This window comes from Cygnus olor, chromosome 12 (genome assembly GCF_009769625.2).
Source record: "Cygnus olor isolate bCygOlo1 chromosome 12, bCygOlo1.pri.v2, whole genome shotgun sequence".
Taxonomy (NCBI): Eukaryota; Metazoa; Chordata; class Aves; order Anseriformes; family Anatidae; genus Cygnus; species Cygnus olor.
In genome coordinates, this window is record NC_049180.1 from 1,008,590 (window position 1) to 1,017,743 (window position 9,154).

Below are 9,154 nucleotides of genomic sequence, written 5' to 3' on the forward strand. Positions count from 1 at the left end.
GCAACATATTGCCTGTATTCCCAGTCTACATCTACCAGCTGATTAGCTCAATAATACTGATAATCTTCTCAAGTCAAAAGAGCTGGGAAGGGAAGTAACTGAAATCCCTATGAGCAGACTCAATTTACTCCTTTTGTGTATAACATCAATACACTAAACTACCAGCAATACAATCCAGCAAATGAAACTTCAAATGCACTAAGTTAGAGAGTAATTTTAACAAAAAGTCACAGCAGGTCATTAAAATGCCCCTTAATTGTCTCTAGATCATACTCCGTTATCCTTCAACAACCTTCCTGGCATGCTGAGATTTTAAATCTCTTCTGACTGATGTAAGACCCAAGAACAGAATTGAAGTGTGATTGTCACATACGGAGTCTGAATGCCAAAGGTCAGAACAGCTTACTGGTATGCTGGCCCACTGCTCCAAATTTTATATCTTTTCTGTCCCTCGGTTATTGCCTGACATGATTTAACAACTGTAATTCCTTATTTAACGATGTCAAAGGTTTTTAGGAAATTGACTGTATTTCACCAACGATATATTTCTTCTTGATTACAGAGTGGTTAAAATGATTTTAAACCAAGACAGCAAAATAAAGCAGTAATAAAATCAATAAAAGGTGCTTAAAACATTCCTTCTATTAGGTAATGGCATTTAAAATATCCGTAGCTTGTAATGGCACTTAGGATATGCCCAAAAATCAATGAGCTAAATTACTTATCGAACTAGTTAATTTGAACATTGAGTTTTATATGTATATTGATAAAACAAGCTACAAGAACACCGGCTCCGTTTGAATTCCACGGTCAGATGTCTCCCTCTGCTGGAAGGAGCCTCTAAAAGCTCCGCCGGGTTTTTATTTTTCAAACAGCAAAACAAAACCGACACTAGAGGACGTAACGCCTAAAAGACTCCACAAGAGGTCTCAGATTCGTCCACAGTTTGCGAATGAAAGCCGGTATCATCGGGAGCTGCAGTGTTCCGGGATGCTAAACAGCAACACGGAACTTGAGACTCCACCCAATACTGCCACATTTCTCAGACCTGAGAAACACGCGGAAAAACGTACCCCATGGGAAAAGCGTGGAAAGGAGGAATATCGTAATGCTTTAAAAACAGTGAGACTATGAAGAAATCTGCTAGTACTTTTTGTGTCAAAAATATCTCCGTGGTGGGTTCAGGAGCAGCACGCTCCGTTCTGTTTTCTTGCTCGAAGTGAGGTACAACTGACAAGCTTCGTGCCTGCTGGCTTTGTTCTGAGTCTAAGCTGCTTCTCTTTTAGGAAAAACTATACTTCAGAGGGGAGAATGTTTTAAAAAATAAAATAAAATAGAAAAGACTGGAGGCTGTTATTGCCTACAGAACACAACATATTGGGCTAAAGGCGAACACCACCAGACCTCTGCCCCTTTACACAGCCGCCGGGGCGCCGCGTCCCGACTTCCCCAAGATGGCGCCGCGCCGCCGCCGGCCTCGCCGCACCTTCCCAAGATGGCGGCGGCGGCGGCGGCGTGGCCTGTCTCCCGCGACCTCCCCAAGATGGCGGCGGCCGCCCGCCGCCCCGTCGCAGATGGCGGCGGAGGCCCCGCCCGGGCGCGGGGCAGGCTGGGAGCGGGGCCGCGCGGCGGGGAGCGGGGCCTGCGGCGGGCGGGGCGCGGAGCGGGGCCGGGGCCGGGGCCGGGCGGGCGGCGGGCGCCATGCCGGAGCTGGCGGTGGACCGGGTGGTCGTGCACCCGCTGGTGCTGCTCAGCGTCGTCGATCACTTCAACAGGTGGGGCCGGCCGTCGGGGCCGCCGCGGCGCTGAGTCACGGGCCCGGCCCGCGCCGCGCCGACAGGCACCGGGCACCGGGGGGGGGGAACGGGAAGGGACCGGGGGGGGGCGGCCCCGGGGCGGGGACGGGGGGCGGCGGGTCTGGGGGGGGGGGGAATCGGACGGAGCCGGGCCCCGGCCCCGCGCGGCGGCGGGATCGCGGCCTGCGGCAGCCGCCGGGGCCCGGGGAAGGCGACGCGGGCCGGGCCGGGGCCGGGGGGTGCTGCGGAGCCCAGGGCCGCGTCCCGCAGCTGCCGGCGGGGCCGAGCGCGGCCCTGAGACCCCTCCCGGCCCGGCCCGGCCCGGGGTACCTCCCGGGGTATCTCCCGGGGTACCGGGCGGCCGCAGCTTTAACGCTAAACAACAACATCGGGAGCAGCCGAGCGGTTGTGCGCGGAGCTCCCTGGCTTCTCCCAGCCCCTGCCCCGTGACACAGCACCTCGCGGGCCGCGCCGGCCCCGCAGCCCTTTCCCTGCATCGCCGCGTTACAACATTTGACTCTGAGTGCACCCAGGCAGCTTTTTTTTAACGTAGATCAGCAATCAGTAATCAAAATCCACACCGCCCTTTGTTCCGTCCCACCAGCACCCACACTGCTTAGCTTGCACGAGTTAGAAGCAACAGCTGCCCCGCTGTTACCTTCTTCCCCGAGCCGGGCTCCGTGCCATAAGGACTGACCGTCTTTTCCATTCAGGATAGGAAAAGTTGGAAACCAGAAGCGAGTCGTCGGTGTGCTGCTGGGCTCGTGGCAGAAAAAAATCCTGGATGTGTCCAACAGTTTCGCAGGTGAGTTTGGGTGTCCGACCATATTAAAACCTGCTCAGTTACTCAATCAGATGCATCATGTGCTTTTTTCTTAAGCCACCCTGCTAGACCACAGATACTTTCCACCTACAAATCAGCCTGTATCAAACAAAAAATGCTAACTGCCAGCTGTCAAAAATACAGCTATCCCAGCCTGTCTCGTCCTGCACCTTCCCTGTAACATTGTGCCATGTGCGGTGTTTCAGGAGCAGGTGTAAACCTTTTTTAAAACGCTGGCAAATGTTTTGGTGCATTGTACTGGCTGACCTCTGCTGAGTGATCGTGTCGCAGCTTGTAGAACAAATCACAGCTCTGAGTGCTGATGTGGCTGTTTCCTGCTTACGTAAAGATGTAATGTGTACTTCAGCTTTAATTCTTTTCCTCAGATTTTATCCAGTTACAGCACTTGTTCTTTCTTTAAGCATGTTGTTAATAGTGTTGAAACAGTTTCCTCTTAAATATTTATACCTGATAGTAACAGTAGGTTTTGAATCCATGGCTTTCACTAACCCATTTGTGTTAGTTACATCATTTCCTTCCCAGTGGGACCACTCTATGACAACGCAAAAATATCTCAGTTTATATATGCAGTTTCACAGTTTGTGTGGAGTTCTTCTCCCAAACAGGGACCTTTTTTTTTTTTTTTTTTTCCAATTTTTGGAAGTCTATTTTTTCCACTTGAGTTGAAAAGAGTTGTTTTGTTGGTTTTGGTTTTTGGTTTTCAATTTCTTCATTTGTTTGTTTGTACTTTTGACAGCCTTTCAACTATGAAGCTTTAATATTCTTGTAAATTGTAGGGCTGAAAGTAGCCTGTTCTCAAAATTGAGCCTGTGTCCCTGTATACATGCTGACTGATGAAATAACTAGCCCTGTACTCAAGGGTAAACAGTCCTTACTTAAAGTGCCTCTTTGGGTTCTAGTCATCCATAAAAGCACTGATTAATTCTACACTGAAAATTAATTTTTCTCTGAGTAGATTTCTGTTGATCAACAAGCTACAAAGTCTATAGAGATCCTCAACTTATCATATCAAATGTCTGTGCACAGCAGTTACTTTTGTATAAGGGAGGATTTCTTTCTGATGTTTTGCTGTTCTCAATTGATGATAACCTTCAAAACGTTTTGCATTTTATTTTTCTGTTCTGAAACTGTGAGCAGTTAGGAAAGAGAACTGACCAGCCCTGAAATTTATCTCCTGCAGTGTAACGTTGCAGAACATTTGAAACTGTTTAAGATCTGATCTCCCTTAGCAGCCAAAGCAATCCTAAAACATGGTGGTTCTATAAATGTTTCCAGTCTGGACGTTGGATTCTTAAATGCTGATATTTTGTTTTATTCCCAGTTCCTTTTGATGAGGACGACAAGGATGACACTGTGTGGTTTCTAGACCATGATTATCTGGAGAACATGTATGGAATGTTTAAGAAGGTCAACGGTAAGTTTAGATTGTCTTGCAGTCGTGGATACACTCCTAGAAACTTCAAAATCTTTGTCTGCCTGAGAAAGTGAATTCATAGCTAAGTAGAAAATTATTTGTCCATGTAAGAAGCCACTCCATACTAATTCCTCGCATGGCTTCACTTTTGCTAATGCTTTTCCATGGATTAATTTGTACAAGTAGTTTGTGTTCTTAACACATTCATTTATACCTTGTTATTTTTCCCAAGTAACTCTTCTGTACAGATGTGCCCTGAAATTACTTCTTATGAATGTAAATATTACAAACTCAAATTTCAAGTAATAATTCTATTACTCCTCACTACTGTTTTAAAAACTATCTTTGCTACTTGGTTTGAGACTTTAGAGCTGAATGTCCATTCGTAACTTAAATTCCCATCAATTTTCTTAGCCCTAGGAACAGTTGGCATTCTCAAGAATCAGTTTGTATTTCTAGAATTTTTGCATTCTTAGATGTCAGAGTTTCAAGCTGACAGATCCCAGCATCTGCAAAATTAGCACGTGATATGAAATAGTCTAGTTACGAACCTAGGAGTAAAGTAAATCATGCAAACTAAGATCATGTCTTTGTCACTAGTCATGTCATTGTCTTGCCTGCTCTGATTCATTTTTTCCCTGCTCTGCACTCATCTTCTATATGCGTCAGATTTTCACCCCTGATTCAGTCTCTGCCTAAATCTTTCTATTGTTGGCTTGCCACACGATTCTGATTTAGAATCCTTTCTGTTTTTTCTCAGCTAGAGAAAGAATAGTTGGTTGGTACCACACAGGCCCTAAACTACACAAGAATGACATTGCCATCAATGAACTGATGAAAAGATACTGTCCTAACTCTGTAAGTGCTGCACTTTCTTTTTGTTTTTTGCTCTTTCTTCCTGAATGGGGGACCTGGGAACCCCTGGCCCCTACCTTTGTTATGGGTGATACAGCTTGTTAAAAACTCACGTCAAAGTCTTTTGAAACATCTGTAGATGTCTTTTCGAAATGCCTGGAGACAACACCTCTGCACAGCCAGCATACCGCTGTTAGGGAATGAAGAGCTGACTTGGGTATTTCTTTCTAGTCCTTGAATAAAACTTGGGTTTCTGAAATGTTTGGTTTTTTGCTTTTTTCCATAAGGTGTTGGTGATTATTGATGTGAAACCTAAGGACTTGGGGCTGCCCACAGAAGCTTATATTTCAGTTGAAGAAGTTCACGATGTGAGTATTCAATGTTTCCATTAAAAGATGAGTGTTAGTTTCCCTGGTTTTCTGAAAGATGCACATCCCTGTGGCTGGCAGCCAAAATCTGCTGAAACCAGAGTTTAAATCCCAGCAGTGGTGTGAGCCTTTCTCACTCAAGTTTTCATCCACCAATGCGCTTGGAAGAAAAGCTTTGTGGTACAGTTTGACCTCAGGAATTCCACAGTTCCAGCTTTCTGTATGATTTAGATGCTTCTTACCTGTTTCTGTCACTTCCATGGCCACGGTCACTGACTGGAACACTTCTAACCAGTGACTTCTGCGCATATGTTTGCAGAGGTATTCTGAGTAATGATGTGCTTATTCATTTGTTCACCAGCCAGTGTTGAACGGGCAGGTCAGGCATGAGCAAAACTAAGTAATCACTTGCAGCACTCTGCACACAGGTGATGTACAGTAGTAAATCAGCTTCAGCTTTTCATCTCCAACTGTTTGATTTAAATTACATTCTGAACATATATAAAGAAGTTTAATCCTCTCGCCTTTCTGAGGCCCTCAGTAGAGAGAGAGAGCTGTTTCCAGTATTACAGGTTATATATCCGCAGAATTTGTTCTTAGTTACGTGAATTCACAGTAGTCTCAGTAGTGCTTTCTGTTTACTGGTGTGGGTAATGACTTTGAAAACAGACAGATAAAACTCATTCTTGGTAGTTCAGGTGATGACTCTTTTAAACATCTCCCTTAATCTCAATTGTATAGATTTTAATTTGAATTAGATTAATTCATATTAGTATTGTTTCTAGAATTGCATATGTGCTTCTAACTAGTGAAAGCCAGGATGACAAAAAGATATTTAGTGAGATTTTCCATTCTACCCACTAGTAGACCAATAGACAAATAAAGTACATTAATTGAAAATTACACAGAGCGCAAGAAATTGCTAGCACTTCTGGACTTGCGGCAGAAATAATAATTAAAACAAGAAAAATGCAGTCTTTCTGATTTCCGGTCAACTATATATAACTACTTTGCTAAATTCATTAGTACAGTTTCTTATACTCTATCTGAAATTGTGTATTTTTAAAAGGCATTGTGATTTCACTTCTAAACTTCTCCCCTTAGCTGTGTACTTCAGTCCCATGTTGTTTTGCCCTAATTTGGCCCATTGCCTCTTCCTGATGCTGTTGTGCAACAGGCCTCAGTTAATCTTATGCTTCAACGTTGTTCACATTGCCCCTGTTCACTTGAGACACCTCTGGTGGCTGGGGTGTGTGTGTCTTTGTGCCTGTCGTCAGCTGTGTGCCCAGTCTAACCCTGTCCCTTGTGTTCATGCACCTCCAAGGATGGCACTCCAACCTCCAAGACGTTTGAGCACGTGACTAGTGAGATCGGAGCGGAGGAGGCAGAGGAAGTTGGTGTCGAACACTTGTTACGGTAAACACCTTTAAAATGAAACCTTTCTTACGAGACTTGCCCAGGAGGAAACGGGGTCCATCTGGCATCTCCCAGTGCCAGCTTCCTGGAGGAAGCACAGAGCTCGTTAAACATGCTGCTCAAGTTCCAAGCGTGTATTCATTTAGTAGTCTTGCTTGGCATGTTCACTCATTGCTCGTGAAACGTGTATCTGCCCACTTAAACTCCATCAGATGATGAAAACTACGTAGTCATTGTATCAAAGCTTTGGAATATTGTGGTTTGAGACTGTCTCCAGCCACTGCATACCTCGCAGAGCAGGACTGGATGGGCGCGTGGCAGGTTTATCTCTAGCTGACTAATTGGCAAAGCTCGCTAGTCATCAAGAAAAGAGAGCAGTCACCCAATACAAGCTGTTCGACTTCTCAAGTGTCAGAAATTCTGATGTTTTATTTCTTTCTATCACTCTAAGCAGTGTAATTAATATTCCAAATAGAACGTCTGTGCACCACAGGATACAACAGTGACCTATTTTAGATAGGCTTTCTAATGTAAATCAGTTTGTTTTCATTCTTTGACTTAAAGCATTCAGTTTAATTGTCCTTTCTCTGGGCTTGAAACTGCTCTTCTTTCTAAGCTGTAACGACCTCTTAGTGACTATGCATAGCCTGGTAGTGAGCATGCAGTGTAACGTTCTAATGCTGAGTCTTTGTTATGCATGTTTCAGAGATATCAAGGATACAACGGTGGGCACCCTGTCCCAGCGGATCACGAATCAGGTCCATGGCTTGAAGGGACTGAACTCCAAGCTTCTGGACATCAGGAGCTACTTAGAGAAAGTAGCCATGGGCAAGCTACCCATCAATCACCAGATCATTTACCATCTTCAGGATGTCTTCAACCTGCTACCAGATGTCAACCTGCAAGAGTTTGTCAAGGCCTTTTATCTGAAGACCAATGACCAGATGGTGGTCGTTTACCTGGCTTCTCTTATTCGTTCTGTGGTTGCCCTGCACAACCTCATTAACAACAAGATTGCCAACAGGGATGCAGAGAAGAAAGAAGGACAGGAAAAAGAAGAAAGTAAAAAAGAGAGGAAAGATGAGAAGGAGAAAGACAAGGAGAAGAGTGATGTCAAGAAAGAGGAGAAAAAAGACAAAAAGTAAAATGTGTAGTTTTTTTATTGTAAATTAAAAATCTTGTAAACTAAATCACTTTGCTGCTGGGTTCTTTTCCTTTGTTGAAATGGTCAGTGCTTCGTTTGCCTCTACTGCGATAGCTGCTTTTTACATTCATTTATAACATGGCTGTATACATCTACTCCAACTGGCAGCTGCTGCAACAAGGAGATGGTTGCTGTATGTAAGGAGAACGGCTTGGCGGTTTGGGTCTTAGCACTGAGCAGGGAAGGGGGAAAAGCCAGGGTGACTTATTTTCTCTAAGCACAGCACTCTTCCTTCCCCCCATGCTTATCTCCTTCAATGGCAGGCCAACAGCTGAAGATTTCTACTGCAGCCTGTATTAGAACTTGCTCTACATACCTGTTTTAGCTGTCATTGTGAGTTTTCACTATTATCTGAGAACTGACTGGTTCTGAAGCACCACAGAGCAGGAACAAGGACGTTGCTATATGGCCAGCTGCCTTCTGGCCCTATCTTGTGATGGGCTGGTATCTTTTGGTACCTCACAAAAAAAAAAAGGCAGGTATAAAATACATTCCCGGCTCTTGGGCTCTGCTGGGGTGGAAATGAGGGGGGAGAGAGCAAGGGCTTGTGCTGGTGAGGAGGAAAGGCTGTGCGTGCCACTACTGTGCTGCAGAGCAGCTTGCTTTCCTCCCAGAGGAGCGATGTTCATTACCACATCATGTTTTGCACTGTGAGCAGGTATTTGCATATTTCAGGACTAATTCATTGTAATTAGCCAATTTTATGCGCTATAGATACCGCTATATTTAATCTAGTCCCGATTTGCAGTCCCTGGGCACCTCAGTGCCCTGGCAGCACACAGATGGCACCGCTGCTGTTACAGCTGCCAGCGACCGAACCAGCTCCACGGCATGCCAGGGCAGCGCTGCCTCGGCTGCCAGCCCGCACGCAGCTCCCTGCCCACCCAGTCGATTCCCTCCAAGCTCTGGGGTTAAAACATTTGGGGAGGCACTGACCCAGGGCCAGCCCACGGCGAGCAAAGTTTCCTCTGGGGCTGGGCTGTGCCACACATGGAAATGAGTTCCCACTGCACAGCATGAGCCCTGGCTATTGACAAAATAATAACACCAGCTGCAACAGCTGCTGAAAGGCAGTCACAGCAAAGTCCCTGGCTGCTGGCGGTCCCCCGGCAGTACGAATGGTGGGTTTATTTAGTTCTGCTGCGGTGGGGTTTTTTTTGTTTTAACCAAATGCTGCAGTCCTAGGGCTGCTGGCCTCACGTGCCTGATTCCCAGCACTGCCTCGCGGGTGCCACACGTGAGCACACGGCCCACGAC

At 45.8% G+C, this 9,154-nt stretch overlaps 1 protein-coding gene across 1 annotated transcript; it reads left to right on the forward strand.

The window, feature by feature from the left end:
• Nucleotides 1–1,648: 1,648 nt before the first annotated feature.
• On the forward strand, nucleotides 1,649–8,659 carry PSMD7 (proteasome 26S subunit, non-ATPase 7). Its single transcript, XM_040571703.1, has 7 exons — nucleotides 1,649–1,775; nucleotides 2,510–2,601; nucleotides 3,962–4,054; nucleotides 4,815–4,912; nucleotides 5,197–5,277; nucleotides 6,602–6,693; nucleotides 7,400–8,659. Exons 1-7 carry the CDS (start codon nucleotides 1,702–1,704, stop codon nucleotides 7,836–7,838), a joined length of 969 nt encoding a protein of 322 aa, XP_040427637.1. The 5' UTR covers nucleotides 1,649–1,701; the 3' UTR covers nucleotides 7,839–8,659.
• Nucleotides 8,660–9,154: the final 495 nt, after the last annotated feature.

Excerpts from the sequence above, each read along its gene's own strand:
- PSMD7 (XM_040571703.1), top strand. The coding sequence starts at position 1,702 with ATGCCGGAGCTGGCGGTGGACCGGGTGGTCGTGCACCCGCTGGTGCTG. Across the intron at positions 4,913-5,196 it reads AAAGATACTGTCCTAACTCT|GTGTTGGTGATTATTGATGT; the intron begins GTAAGTGCTGCA and ends TTTTTCCATAAG. Across the intron at positions 5,278-6,601 it reads CAGTTGAAGAAGTTCACGAT|GATGGCACTCCAACCTCCAA; the intron begins GTGAGTATTCAA and ends TGCACCTCCAAG.